At 58.4% G+C, this 13,875-nt stretch overlaps 2 protein-coding genes across 7 annotated transcripts; one reads left to right on the plus strand and one right to left on the minus strand.

Annotated features, from left to right (window-relative positions):
• Positions 1-207: 207 nt before the first annotated feature.
• On the plus strand, positions 208-7,583 carry LYPLA2 (lysophospholipase 2). 3 transcript variants are annotated; one of them, XM_036747641.1, is made up of 10 exons: positions 208-322; positions 2,613-2,718; positions 2,985-3,016; positions 3,130-3,195; positions 3,730-3,777; positions 3,897-3,967; positions 4,381-4,454; positions 4,609-4,710; positions 6,262-6,435; positions 6,516-7,583. In XM_036747641.1, exons 2-10 carry the CDS (start codon positions 2,641-2,643, stop codon positions 6,564-6,566), a joined length of 696 nt encoding a protein of 231 aa, XP_036603536.1. In that variant the 5' UTR covers positions 208-322; positions 2,613-2,640; the 3' UTR covers positions 6,567-7,583. The 3 variants fall into 3 exon arrangements, with proteins under 3 accessions (XP_036603536.1, XP_036603534.1, XP_036603535.1); XM_036747639.1 differs by having other exon boundaries at positions 214-272; XM_036747640.1 differs by lacking the exon at positions 208-322 and adding an exon at positions 2,312-2,472.
• Positions 7,584-7,691: 108 nt separating this feature from the next.
• On the minus strand, positions 7,692-13,273 carry GALE (UDP-galactose-4-epimerase). Of its 4 annotated transcripts, none has more exons than XM_036742790.1 (11): positions 13,255-13,273; positions 10,829-10,958; positions 10,495-10,610; positions 10,272-10,385; positions 9,770-9,946; positions 9,474-9,587; positions 9,316-9,382; positions 9,060-9,145; positions 8,868-8,945; positions 8,298-8,412; positions 7,692-8,184 (listed from the first exon to the last, which is right to left on the minus strand). In XM_036742790.1, exons 2-11 carry the CDS (start codon positions 10,947-10,949, stop codon positions 8,126-8,128), a joined length of 1,047 nt encoding a protein of 348 aa, XP_036598685.1. In that variant the 5' UTR covers positions 10,950-10,958; positions 13,255-13,273; the 3' UTR covers positions 7,692-8,125. The 4 variants fall into 4 exon arrangements, with proteins under 4 accessions (XP_036598685.1, XP_036598682.1, XP_036598684.1 ...); XM_036742787.1 differs by lacking the exon at positions 13,255-13,273 and adding an exon at positions 12,886-13,000; XM_036742789.1 differs by lacking the exon at positions 13,255-13,273 and adding an exon at positions 12,463-12,520.
• Between the last annotated feature and the right edge of the window lie 602 nt (positions 13,274-13,875).

The following is a 13,875-nucleotide window of genomic DNA, read 5'->3' on the forward strand; positions in this document are numbered from 1 at the left end:
TCGTCCTGGAGTCAGGCTCTCTGCCGGGCCCAGCCAGTCCTACGGGAGTGCCCCTGCTACCCACCCGGGCGATCTCAGTCCTCTGGAGCGGCTCTCAGGGAGATCCCGGAGCCCCGCTTCCGGGTTCCATCCCGCGCGGCGCACGCCACTTCCGGCAGCGCGTGGCCGGGTTCTCGCGGCCCAAGCGGAAGTTCCGGCGGGGGCAGCGGGAGGGGGAGGGGTTGGGGTGGGGGGGGTGGGGAGCTCTGTGAGTATCCGAGCCAGAGAAAGAGGTGAGTCGCCCAGGACGGATTGGAGCCCCCGGGAGCTGGGCGCGGCGGAGGTACCATTGTCCGGGAGTTCGGGGGGGGAGCGGTGCGTAGGCGCTGTGGGGCGGGCGGGACTATCTCTAGGGACCCGACGCAGCGGTGGGGGACGGAGGCCGGGCAATGAGAGGAAGGGATGAGGCGGGAGGTGCCCTGGTCGGGGCTCCCGAGGCACCAGCGAAAGGGGCGCGGGAGGGCGGTGAGCCATTATCTGGAACCCCGGGGCCAGAGATGGAACTTGCCATTGTGAGGCAGCCAGAGGGGAGGGGGCAAGAGTGGGATGTCCCATTGTGGGGATGGGGGGCAGGAGGGATGCCCTGGGTGGGATGTCCCATTGTGGGTTGGGGGGAACAGGTGGGATGCATTAAGTGGAATGTCCCATCGTGGGATGGAGGGAACAGGAGAGATGCCCTGAGTGGGATGTCCCATTGTGGGGTAGGGAGAGCAGGAGGGATGCTCTGGGTGGAATGTTCCATTGAGGGATGGGGGGGAGCAAGTGGGATGCATTAGGGGGATGTCCCATTATGGGGTGGGGGGGAGCAGCAGGGGTGCGCTGGGTAGGATGCCCTATTATGGGGTGGAGGGCACAGGTAGGATGTCTTGTAGGGATGTGAAGAGACATTAGTATGTCTCATTGTGGAAAAGTTGGGGGACGGGAGTAGGATGTCCCATTGTGGGGTAGGGGGAGCTGGAGGGATGCCCTGAGTGGGATGTCCCATTTTGGGGATGTAAGAACTCAGAAGTGAGATGTTGCAGTATAGGGATGGGGAGCAGGAGGCCTTGAATGGGATGACCCATGGTGGGGGGTGGGGGGGGGATGTGGGAAGACAGGAGTGAGATGTCCCATTGTGAGGAGGGAGCGGAGGAAACCCCAAATGGGATGGCCCATTGCTGAAATGCTTAATGTATTGGCAGGGTGGGGGGACAGGCCTTGAAAGCTCGAGGTGGGATGTCCTGTTGTGGAGATTTCTGGGGCGAAATGGCTCCTCGTGGGGGCACATATGTAATGAGGAAGAGCAGTGGGAGGGAGGTCCCATTGTAGGTTCTTGAGACGCCTGGATGTATCATATGAGGGTGCCTGCTGGAAGGAGGGGGAGGAACCATTGATCAATAGATAGGCTGTCTCATCTGGTTCATTGAAATACCCCAGGAGGGATATTGGAAGGATCTCCTTTGGGTGGGACAGTCCTTGTAGGAATGGGGATGGCTGTTTCGGGGTTGGGCTGGGGAGGATGTCGAAACTCCCAAGAGTCTCTTTGTGTGGTGGGGAGTTAATGAAAAGCCTCTTGGGAGACACGGTGCTGTACCAGAATGGAGAAGAGGGTAGGCAAAGGAGGGAAATGGCTACGGGAGAATGTTAATGAAGGGGACATGGATGACACCAGTGTGATTCCCTGTAGGGGAAGCCTGGGATGGGCCATGGAGGTATGGGCTGATCATGGGGGATCTGCTGAGAGATGAGTCCCAGGTTGGAGGTCTGAGGGGGCCCAACTGAATTTCCAAAAGGCCCATGGCTGGTGGGCAGGGGCAGGACAGGAAAAGTCTAGAGGAACTTCTTTTTCTGGCCTTCCTCATGTTGGGGTGGGCCCAGGCCAAGGAGGAAGAGAAAGTAGGCTTTGGGGGTTGGGACGGGAGTTAGGAAGTGGAGGGCCCTGGGGGTTCTTGGGCCTGAAAGGTCAGAGAAGTTTTTTGGGGCCAGGGGATGAGGATCTAGAAGGCTGAGGTTTGACCAGGGTTCTCTTCCTGCCCAATGATGCTGGGCCGCCTGCCCTCTGCCCTGGTCATCCCTGGGGCTGGCCTAGTGGCATTGATGGGGTTAACACCACTGATCCTGTCCAGTTTGGCATCTTTCCAGATAGGGCCACCCCCGCCCTGCTTCTGTCAGAGGGGCTGAGCCAGGCCAGATGGGATAGGCCATAGGTCTTGTTGGCCTGGCTTTGGGGCAGAGAGAGAGAGAGAAAGAGAGATAGGGGTATCTCTCCTCTCCTGTCCCCTCCAACCTATAGGTTTCTCACAGTCAGCCAAAAGATGTCAGAGCTCACAGAAAGAAGGGGCCCTGTCCGAGGACACAGAGAGAGTTAGGGGCAGAGGCAGGACCCCTGACTACAATACAGCGATCAGCATTTGATCCCTCCACCTTCACCTAACCTCAGGCCTCTCTGCCAAGGTAGAGGCCAGCAGTAGAGCTGATGGGTGGTGAAGGGGGTTACTCTGAAACTGGCCATTGTCAATGGAGAAGACCCGAGAAGAAGAGGCTGCTTCTGGGGGCCAGACCCACCCAGCTCTTGTCCCTCCGTCCCCATTCAGGCCCCAGCGTTGGCATCCCTGTTGGTGTATGTGCGGTAACAATATGTCTGTCCCCCTGCTCTCCGACGCTGCGACTGTTTCAGGAGCTGAGCGGGAGACAGCAGCGGTAAGGGAGAGGGCCGCTGGGGCAGGATCCCCAGCACAGGCCTCTTGGGGAGCTGGGGGCTGGGCCTGAGGGGGTGTGGGAAAGGTGGAGGTGGCCCGATAGCAGCTTCCCTAGGGCCAGGAAATAGATAATGACCTCTTTGCCTGTGGCCTCAGTTTCTGAGGGGTGGGGAAGGGGCTGGCTGAGGAGAGGCCATGGAGAAGAATGGGGATCATGGGAGGCCCCAAGCCTCTTAGCCCAGCCTCTGCTTTCTCTTCTTCCTCCAGGTTATTTTTTTACACGGACTTGGAGACTCAGGGTAAGTGAGGTTCCCTGGGTGGGAGGTAGGTCCTAGCCTAGGGAGCTGGTATCTGGTGACCTCCTCATCGTGTGCCTCTCTCTCCCTGGCCTGTTCTTGCTTTCTTCCCACAGGCACAGCTGGGCTGATGCGCTTTCCTCCATCCGCCTTCCCTATGTCAAGTACATCTGTCCCCATGCGTGAGTGATGCCTTTGGGGCTGGGGTGGGGTGGGAGAACTGGGGAGGGGGAGGTTGGGAGCCTGGAGAGTGGGGAGGGGGTCAGGGCTGAGGGCCTCCCGTCACATCCTTCTCCTTGGACCGCTGCCCCAGCCACTGGATCCCAAAGCTAGGTCACAGGGGGCCCAAATCAGACCCTGCCTTGAGGAGTCATCAGAATGAGGGTCTTGAGGATTCCTTCCTCTCCCCTGCCCCCACCTCTCCTGCCAGCTCTGGACCCCCAGTACTCACCGGGCAGATTGGGAGCCCTCCGATGCCGATGTTGGTGTGCTGATGCTAGAACCTGAGCAGCCTCTGGCCCCATGTGGCTGGTTGCCTGGCAACTCTTCAAACATTGGTCTGGGGATGGGGAGGGCCTCCCTCAGTCCTGATCTGGCCCCTGGGCCTGGTGCCCAAGGCTCCACCCTTAGCATCCTCCCTGTGGATTGAGGCCCAGGGATGGCGGGGAGGGGGCGGTCACTTCTCCTGCTCTTTTCTTCTCCCCCCCCCCCCCCAGGCCTCGGATCCCGGTCACACTGAACATGAAGATGGTAATGCCTTCCTGGTACGTGATAATGACCAGGGTTGGGCTTGGCTCTGGGAGGGTCTCCTCAGAAAAGGGAGGGATTGGTTCAGGGCAGGCCCTGGGAGAGATCGGGGTCCCCTTGTCTGCCTCATCTGTAGGTTTGATCTGATGGGCTTGAGTCCCGATGCCCCGGAAGATGAAGCTGGGATCAAGAAAGCTGCAGAGAGCAGTAAGTCTTCCTCATTTTCCCCAACACATGAACCTTCAGTCATTCAGCACAGAATGAGCATTAGGCAGTCCTACTGTGTGCAGGCCACTGTGCTGGGGAGATTACAAAGATGTAGGTAAGAATCAGTCCTCAGAGTCCATAGAGTTTATGGCCTAGGACAATGCACCACTCATATATTTATGGTGATTGTTCATTCAAAAAAACATTTATGCTGGGCTTTTGGGGTGTAGGGAAGGTTGGTGGGGCAGGATAAAGTTTAGCTGGGACACACAGTATCTGCCCTCATGGAGCAGACACGACTCTGCTCCTCGTTTCTGGAAGACCCAGGTTTTAGGCGTTGGAGGGGATCCCCAGAGCTTCTTTCTTCATCCAACTCCCCCTTGTCACTCCATTCCCCTCCCTGCCCCCTCAAGTCAAGGCCCTGATTGAGCATGAGGTGAAGAATGGGATTCCAGCCAATCGAATCATCTTGGGGGGCTTCTCCCAGGTGAGGAAGGAGTGCTGGGGCCTGGTTCTGGAGGCGTGGGAGTGGGGCTGAGGGGGAGCAGGATACAAGAAGGGAAGGCGGAACCTGGCTGGGAAGCTGTGAAAGTTGGTGTCTCTGTGGGCATGGCCTGACCTGAGCCTCTGGCCTGTCCCAGGGTGGAGCCCTGTCCCTCTACACAGCTCTCACCTGCCCGCATCCCCTGGCTGGCATCGTGGCCCTCAGCTGCTGGCTCCCCCTGCATCGGGCCTTCCCTCAGGTGAGTGACCCCGGCTGGCCAACCCAGCCTCTCCCTCACCGTATCCCTCAGACAGGAAGGTGCTTGGATGTAGACGTAACTGGATCATCAGGTTAGAGGCAGCTAGAGTCATCCCAGGCCAGACTTTCATTTACACGACCCAGAGATGGAAGCTAGTTGCCTATGTAGGTGTAGCAGGGCCAGCAACTGACCCCAGGGCCTCAGATTTGGAAGCGAGTGCTTTCCCCCTGTGCCATCCTGCCTCTCCTCAATCGTCTGACTTTGACAGATTAGGAAACTGAGGTTCAGAGGAGTTACAGCTCCTTTCCCAATTACACAATAAGGTAGTGTGGAGCCAGGGCTCAGGCCTGTGACCTTGGGCCTCCTTCCCCCACATCACATTGCTCTGGCTCCCAGAATGGAGAATGCCAGAGGAACAGAGGCGTCTGAGCTGGAAGGAATCTGGCTCATGTAGCCTTGGGATTCTTCTCCCAGTGTGTATCATGGGCCCCTCAGGCATGAGCCAGACCAGGTGCAGAACCTCCAGACCCTTGCTCAGAATGTTTGTGGTCTATATTTTGAACTGGAGGGAATGTGCGATTTCATTAGAAGGTTAGTAAAAATAAAATGTACCTTTTTTTCCCTGTCCAAGTGCACAGACCCCCTTGAAATCCATCCATGGTTAAGAATCCCTCATCTGGCCCAACATTCTCATTTTGCTGTTAAGAGAGAAAAAATGTGTGTGGGTGGGTGGTGCTATAGCTAAAGACCACCTCCCTCCACGCCCCCTTGGGTACCATCCCCTCAGTTAAGTGAAACCAGTCACAGTGACAGTGACTGACCGACCGTCCAGCCTGCTTTCTGTTGATGTCTCCTTTATTAGCTTTAATAGTTTGGTCTGAGTTTTGCAGTTCTAGGCTGCCTTCATTTAGTTGCTGTGTCTGAGGTTCTGAGGGCGCTGCGTTGGTGGGGAGGGTGGCCCTCGGAGCATTGCTTTCTTTGCTGTGGATCAGCCCGTACAGGTTCGGCCGTGTTTCTCTGAATTCCTCTCATTTGTTGCTGTCTCACCCTCTTCTGATAGCAATTGGTCCAACATCATTTGCTTCCTACTCTGCTGTTACAAAGAGCGCAGCTGTGTCAGTCTCTGTGACCTCATGTGGGGTTTTCTTAGCAGAAATCATGGAGCGGTTTGCCATTTCCTTCTCCGGCTCATTTTACAGATGAGGAAACTGAGGCAAGCAGGGTGAAGTGACTTGCCCAGGGTCACACAGCCAGGAAGTGTCTGAGGCCGGATTTGAACTCAGGTCTTTCTGACTCCAGGCCCTGTGCTCTATCCACTGTACCACCTAGCTGCCCTATTACAGAGTGCATCTAGAAATATTGGGGCCTCCCTGTGGAGTAACCTTGGGGGTTTAGATTCAGTAGCAAAAATGCTGGGTTACAAGCATATAATTAGCTGCTGTAGTATTGGACCTGGAACTCAGTCGAGTCAGTGGACTCTACCCAGGACTTTCTCCTCCCCCTTGTAGCCCTGGTAACCCCCTTCCCTAAATTCACACTTTGCCCCAGCAGGCGGCCAATGGCACAGCCCGGGACATGGCCATCCTGCAGTGCCACGGGGAGCTGGACCCCATGGTGCCCGTGCGCTTTGGAGCCCTCACCTCAGAGAAACTCAAGTCTGTCGTCCCTCCAGCCAAGGTCCAGTTTAAGACCTACCCGGGTGTCATGCACAGCTCCTGTCCCCAGGTCAGTGCTCCCTGATAATGCTCCATCCCTCCCCCTATTCCCACCCTGTGACACCACCTGACAGACTCTCACCCCTACAGGAGATGGCAGCTGTGAAGGAATTCATTGAGAAGCTGCTGCCCCCCATCTAACAGGACCCACCCTGCCCCCCTTCCTCCCCCAGGTGGGGCCAGAGGGGCCCACAGCAGTATCTGATCTCTGAACATGAAGTGGAAGCCATGGCAGCCCCCTCCCCCACCCCAGGTCTCTGAGGGCACAGGAGGATTGGGCCCCTCCCCCTTGGAGACCATCTCCTTCCTAGCTCTTGTTCCCATGTCTCTTTCCCTGTCCTGTCACTGTCCTGGGAGGTTGGGGATCAAGCTGCCATAGTCTGTCCTCCAGGGTCTTCCCATCCCCCAGGGCCACAGTATTGCAAGGGGTGCATGGGGGCCCAGCCGCTGACCCACTCAGGACCTGTATGTACCTCACCGGTCCAGCTTCTGGGTGTACCTCTCTCCTCTTCCCCCCAGGTGACCTCAGTGTTTGGGCAGGGGGGGCCTCCTGGCTCCCCCCACCCATACACCCACTCCCCCCTCCTCCTCCTGCTGAAGGGAGAGCTGGGGTTCCCCCTTCCTCATTCAGATAATCACGTGTCTTCTGTTACTTTCCCATCCCCTTGTCCTAATCATGAATGTCTCTATTCTTTCTGCTGACAATGCACCTACCCTGGGCCTGAGGCCCCTCTTGCTGCTGTGCCCCTCCCTGCAAGGGAGGGGCTTAGGCCCAGGCCTTGGGGGTGAGGGTGGGGAGAGGGCAGGTGCACCTGGGCTGGAGCTTCTCTCTCCCTAACCCCACTCCCCACAAAAAAGATCCCTGGTAGAATCTCCTTCCAGCTGCAGGGCTAGGGCTTGGACACCCCCGTTTCTAGGCTGGGGGGAGCTGGGCCTTGCCCTCTGAAGGAAGGATGGAGGACCTATTCCCTGCCTCAGCTGGATGGTGCCCAGATGTTCTTGGCCTGTTCTCCTCATCCCCTTCCCCCTAGGGAGGGGGCTGAGGCTCAGGTTCTGAGCCCAAAGGGGGCTCATCTTCCTCCTCCATGTGGTTTTGGGTGTTTTCGTTCCTTGTTTTGTGTCTCCAAGTCAAATCAGATTAAAGAAAAATAAACCTTCCACCTTGATCCTTGCTTTGCGTTGGGCAGGGCATTGAGGAAGATTCAAAACCAGAGTGGGTCAGCTCCCATCCTACCCCCTAGAGACAAAGTGGACCCGGAGACAAAGTGTAAGAAACTTTTATTTGTGAACCTGATTACAAGATTAAAAATGATTTTTGGGAAGAGGGTCTGGGCTTGACCCATGGCTCCCTTCCCAACCCCTGTGTTTTGGGGACCGCAGTGGGACAGAGGCGTCCTGATCTTGGGGAGGGAAGGGCCTGGAGTTTTCAGCTCCATGGTGGAAGGAGGTCCTCTGGATGGCAGGGAGAGTGAGGACGGGGTGAGGTAGGAAGGTAAGGTCCTGCCCTCTCTCTGGTGCCCTGCTGGGTAAGCAGGGGTCAAGCTTAGTTGGTTCAGCCCCCTGGGGGAAGTTAGGTGGCGTCTGAGGTTCAGCACCCACCCCTCCCCCCTCCATCCTCAGGGAGGCCAGAGATGAGATCAAGCCTAAGTTAAAGCTCAGGGTGGGGAGGCCTGGCATTTCCAATATTCCTCAGTGGCAGATCAGGCCTGGCTGCTAAATCCTGTTGGATTCTGTTCCTGCCACCGCCAAAGGTCCTCACCTGAAACATGCAGGAAGAAGGTGGCTCAGGGTCCTGGGTGAGAGTGGGGGGCAGAGGACAAGCCTGCTTCCATGCTCAGCCGTCCCTGACCAGAACCCTCCTCAGATACTCACACATCTTGTCTAGGCCAAAATCCGCTTTCCAGCCCAGCTCCTCCTGTGCCAGTGTGGGGTTGGCGTAGCAGGTGGCCACGTCCCCATCCCGACGGGCCACAATCTTATATGGGATCTAGAACCATATAACAATGAAAGGTTTGTGGCAGGTAGAGGCAGGCCAGGGTGGGGGTGATGCTTGGTGAATGAGAGCAGGTCCTTTGCACAGGAACTATCCACCTGACCACCACCTAGGAGGAGGGAGCTGGAAGGAACACTGGCCCCATTTCACAGATGATGAGTCTAGTCCCAAACAAGGGGTTAAGTGACTTCTGGTCAGAGGCTCTCAAGTTAGAAACTGGCCCCACCATAGGCTCACAGATCCACAGCAGAAAATGGGCTTTGGAGGGAGACTAGACTAACCCCCTCATTTAACAGACAAGGAGACCGAGGCCCTGTCCATGGCTCTAGAGCGGGCAGGCGGTAGAGCCAGGACCCCATGCTCTTTCCTACTCTTCCTCTGAGGAGTCACAGATGTCATGGTGTGGTGGAGGTGGGGGCATGGGGTATGGGCCCGGGCATCAGTCCCACCTTCTTTCCAGAGGCTTTCTCCATGGCAGTCACCATCTGTAGCACAGAATAGCCAGTGCCTGTCCCCAAGTTATAGATCTGTGGGGGCAAGGTATCCTGTGAGAAGAGGGTGCCTGGCACTGCTGGGGACCCCTTATTTAAGCATCTGTCACCAGCTGCCTCCACATACTCCCCCACGGACTTGCTGCCTACCCGACAGCCACATTGTTCCTTGAGTTTCTTCAGGGCTGTGATGTGGCCCTTAGCCAAGTCCACAACGTGGATGTAATCCCGGACACCTGCATGGAAGAGGTGTCCTATCAGCCCCCAACTATTGGCAGGACTCCCTGAGTACCCACCCCTCACACCTCTCCCCCAACTTCAGCAGATGAGTTCAACCAATGTATTTATTAATGCCTAGAGCATGTGGAGCGCTGTTGTGGGGGCCTCCTCCTCCACCATGCCTCACCTGTCCCATCCACTGTGCCGTAGTCATTGCCGTAGACGCTGAGGACCTCTCGACGTCCTACTGCCACCTGGACAGCAGGGAGGGGAGTTAGGGTTAGCCCCCTTCCCTAAGTCACCGCAGGCACCCCTGGCTCCACCCATCCCTGGCCTGAGGGATACCTGGGAGACGTAGGGCATCAGGTTGTTGGGGATGCCCTGTGGGTCCTCGCCGATGCGGCCGGAGGCGTGGGCCCCGATGGGGTTAAAGTATCTCAGCAGCACAGCATTCCAGGCCTGTGGATCCAGGAGCTGTTAGCTGTGGGGGCCTTGCAAGCACCTTCCCAAGCTCCTGACCTCTCCACGTGTGGACAGGTCATGGGGAGAGGTACCTACTACCCGAGTGACCTTAAGGAAGTCACTTCTCCCTCACCAGGCCTCAAATGCCCCATCTTAACATGACCCCTGCAGGCCTTTACCTTCTCTGCCTGGCACAGGTCCCGGATCATCTCCTCGATGAAGAACTTGGACTTGCCATATGGGTTGGTGCAGCCCCCAGTGGGGTGGTTCTCATCCAAGGGCAGGTAGTGAGGGTTTCCGTACACGGTAGCCGAGCTACTGAACACCAGGTTCTTCACCCCGTGAGTGTTCATGGTCTGAGCCACCAGAAGGGAAGGAGGTGAGGTCAGAGGCCTCAGCCCTGGGGTTTGGGGCTGAGTCACTTTTGTCCTCGTGCCTGCCTCTCAAGCCCATTCACAACCAGCCAGGCTGGGGGGAATGGCCCGCATCCCATCTTGGTTCCTTCTTGCCTCTCTTCTTCTGACATCCCCAGAGGTCAGGGCTCAGCCCCCAGTCACTTCTTATCCCTCTTCCTTTGACAGCCTGGCTCAGTCTAAGGCTGTACTGCTTTTGTAAGACTACCTGCCACCGTCAGTGAGCAGAGCCCTGGGAGGTGGCATCTGTCTGGCCCAAGCCTCTTACCTCCAGCAGCTGGATGGTTCCTGTGAGGTTGACTCTGTAGTAGTCCAGGGGTTTCTGTACCGACTCCCCAACTGCCTTGAGCCCCGCAAAGTGGATCACAGCCATGAAACTGTGCTGTAGGGAAGATGGGGTATGGGAGCAGGCTAGGCTTGGGGGATCCCAGTCCTGGGGCCCATCCCATAAGGCCCATGGCCCAGGCCCACCTTGGGCCTCTCTGCCTCACCTTCTTAAAGAGTCCTTGAAGGGCTGCTTTGTCTAGAATATCCATCTCCTCAAACTCCACCTTCTTGCCTGTGAGTTCCTCCACCCGCCTTAGGCTCTCAGGCATGGGCCCTTCCCCTGGGTGGGAGAGAAGGCAGGCTCTGGGGGCTGGGGACCAAGGAGAGAAGGGAAGCCCTGGGGGCTAGGGGCTGGGGAGAGAAGGCAGGCTCTGGAGGCTGGGGGCCAAGGAGAGAAGGCAGGTCCTGGGGGCTGGGGGCCTGGGAGAGGAGGCAGGCCCTGGGGGCTGGGGAGCTCAGTGGTTCCCCCCACCAAGACACCATCGGGCTGGGTCTCACCACGGATGGTATTGTGGAAGTTGTCAATGACCACAGGCTGGTAGCCAGCCTCTAGGAGCTCTAGGACGGTGTGGCTGCCAATGTAGCCGGCTCCTCCAGTGACCAGCACCTTCTCTGCCATTCTTCACACCTGGGGTAGCAAAGGGAGCCTCAGAGAGGTGGGGGCTATCTGGGACAAGGTCCAGAGCCCTTCCTCCTCCAGCCCCACATCCCTGCTTGAGGTCATCCCCCTCTTCTCCCATTATGGCTGTCCCTGGGAGATCTCCAAGCACCAAACTCACTGGGGTGGGGGGTGGGGAGGAGAATGCAAGCAGATCTATGTCAGCTAAGCTGTGCTAGGCAGGCAGGTCTAGAAGCTCCTTGTCCAGTGTCCTGGAGGGTCTGAGCTGTGGACGTGGCTCAGCCCCTGCCAAGCCATCAGGTAGGGAGTTTCCTCCCCAGCCAAGGGAAGAGGGAGGAGGAATTCATTCGGGTTTTCAAAGAACTCCAGCTTCCCTTCCCTCCCTTCCCCTCCCCCGGCCTCCCGGAGGGCAGCTAGTCCAGTCTGGCTCCCATTCCTGCCCCTCCCTTCTCCCGCCTTCCAAACTGGGCCCAGCTGCCACCTGGCCTCACCCCTCCGTCTGAGGACTGGGGCTGTCCCACCCGAGTCCGCTCCAGGCCCCTTCCCACCCTCCCCTGGGGTGGGGGGCGTGGTAGGTGGTTCTGCTCTGAATCTCCTTGGGGCTGGGACCAGAGGCCTGCCTTGTCCCCAGGACCAAAGAAGGGCAAAGGTTCTCTTGGAACAGAACCAGGGCCCCCTGGGACACCCCGCTGGGGAGAGACTAGCATTAAGCTGCTACTGGCTGCGGAGACCCCCAAGGCCAAGGGGAGTTGAGCCCGGTCTCTAGCCAGCTCCCCAAAGAATGAAGGGGATGGGGAGGTCAAAAACAGGGAAGAGGAGGGGTCTGAGCTCCTGGTTCACCTCCCTCACTGCCCTGCCCCCATCCTCCCTCTTTTCCTCCTCACGCGGATGGCCTCAGCCCTCAGGGACTTTGGCCCAAAGATAGAGAGCCCCGCCAAGTACAAACACCCATGAATACACGTGTACTGTCCCCCCAGCCCCAACCCCCTCCACATCCGTGGCTTCTGGCTCAGCTATTCCCTGGGACAGGTCATGGAACTGGGGAGGGGGGGATAGTTCATCTGTCCCAAGCTGGGTGCATGTGCTGTGCCCACCCCCACTCCCAAGGCTCACTTCACTGTCCAAGGTGACTCAAGCCTTCCCTCGACCCTTCTCATCCCCGTCCTCTCTCACCACCTCCTAGCCTCCTTACCTCCTCCAGAGGTGGGGAACCTGCGGCTTCGAGGCCACTCGTGGCCCTCTAGATCCTCAAGTGCGTCTCTTTGACCGAGTCCAAGTTTTACAGAACAAATCCTTTAATAAGTGGATTTGTTCTGTGAAGTTTGGATTCAAAGGGCCGCACTTGAGGACCTAGAGGGTCACCAGTGGCCTCGAGGCCGCAGGTTCCCCACCCCTGTATCAACCTATACCCCCAACTTCACTCACCCCCTATTCCTTCTGCCTCCCCCGGCGGCTCTGCCCGCCATCCCCAAACACTGAGCACCCGGGATCCCACCCACCCAACACCGCTCACCTCCTGAACTGCGCAGCCCATTCGCTATGAAGAGGCAACTGGGGGAGGGGGTACAGTGGATAGACCCGAGTTGAAATCTGACCTCAGGCACTAGCTGGGTGATCCTGGGTAAGTCATTTGACCTGTCTGCCTCAGTTTCTCCAATTGTAAAATGGGGATAATAACAGCACAGCCGCCGCGCAGGGCTGCTGTGGGGATAAAGCCGGGCTCCCATCTGTAAAGCGCGGCTTTATGAAGGCCATCAATACCGGCGGAGCGACGGTCAATGCCGATCCCGTCTATGTCTCTCGCTCGCTCGGCAGCTCCGGGCTCCCACCCATCCTCCTTTATCGTCCACCTCCCGTGCTCGGCGGCTCCGCCCTCCCTTCCGTTCCGCTCCGCGAGCCCCGGGCCTCCTCTAACACCGCCCGAAGCCCCCCGCACCTGGTCAGCAGTCAGCGTCCCTCCCGGCTTACACGTCTCAACCGTGAGGTCTAGCGCCAGGTCGGCTAAGGTCCAGGTCTACCTGCCGCGCTGCCCCTTTAAAGGTCATAGCCACGCCCCCTTCCACGCCCCCTTCGGAACACGCTACCTAAGGCCCCATGGAAACGTGTCACTGAGACTCCGGCTACGGAGTGAGGAGGAGGTCAAAAAGCAGCCAGACGGCTCTAAAGCGCCTGCGTGATACGCTTCTGCAGCTGGGCAGGCGAGGAGAGGGAAGACCGTACCATTGTACCCCAGCAGACGGGGAAGGTAGGAGTCACTCCCCGTTGGGTGGGGGAATGCGGAGGAAATGAATGGGCCAGGCCATACCACTGAGCTTCTAAGCGGAGGGGGGGTCGAGCGGAGAGTTCCGGGACGGAAGGCAGCGCTTGGTGGCCTTTGCTGGGAGGGCTGACGCTGGTGTGTCTGACTCCCAAAGCCAAGCCTGACCCTGGAGCTCACTGCCCGAGGGAGCCTGGGGGGGGGCGGGGGTCCCCTAGGGGGCCGAGCGCAGACGGCAACCTGCCCCGGGGCGGGCGTTCGGAGGAGCCCACGCCACTCACGACCCCTCGCATCCGTGGTTGCCTCCGACGTGCCCCGGCTCGAGGCACGTTCCACGAGCGGGCGACCTTCCCCGTGCCCTCCGCGCCTAGCCCAGCGCTCGGCACGCAGCAGGCACCTCCTAAATGCGTGACTCCTTGTGACCGTGGGCTAGTCGCACCCTTGGGCTTTCTCATCTATAAAATGAGCGGGTGGGGCCGGGGGACGTTCGGTCCCGGGCCAGCCGTGCGCAGGATGCCAAGGAGAGGCAGCGGGCGCACCGCTGGGTGGGTGCGGAGCCAGCGCTGACCTTTAGAGCTGCTGCGGGAAGTGGGAGATGGTAGAAAATTCAGGTTTTAACAAAAATCTGTTTTCTCTCCCCCCGCCCCCGAAAAATAAAAACAAAACTGT

Source organism: Trichosurus vulpecula, chromosome 2 (assembly GCF_011100635.1).
Source record: "Trichosurus vulpecula isolate mTriVul1 chromosome 2, mTriVul1.pri, whole genome shotgun sequence".
Lineage (NCBI taxonomy): Eukaryota > Metazoa > Chordata > Mammalia > Diprotodontia > Phalangeridae > Trichosurus > Trichosurus vulpecula.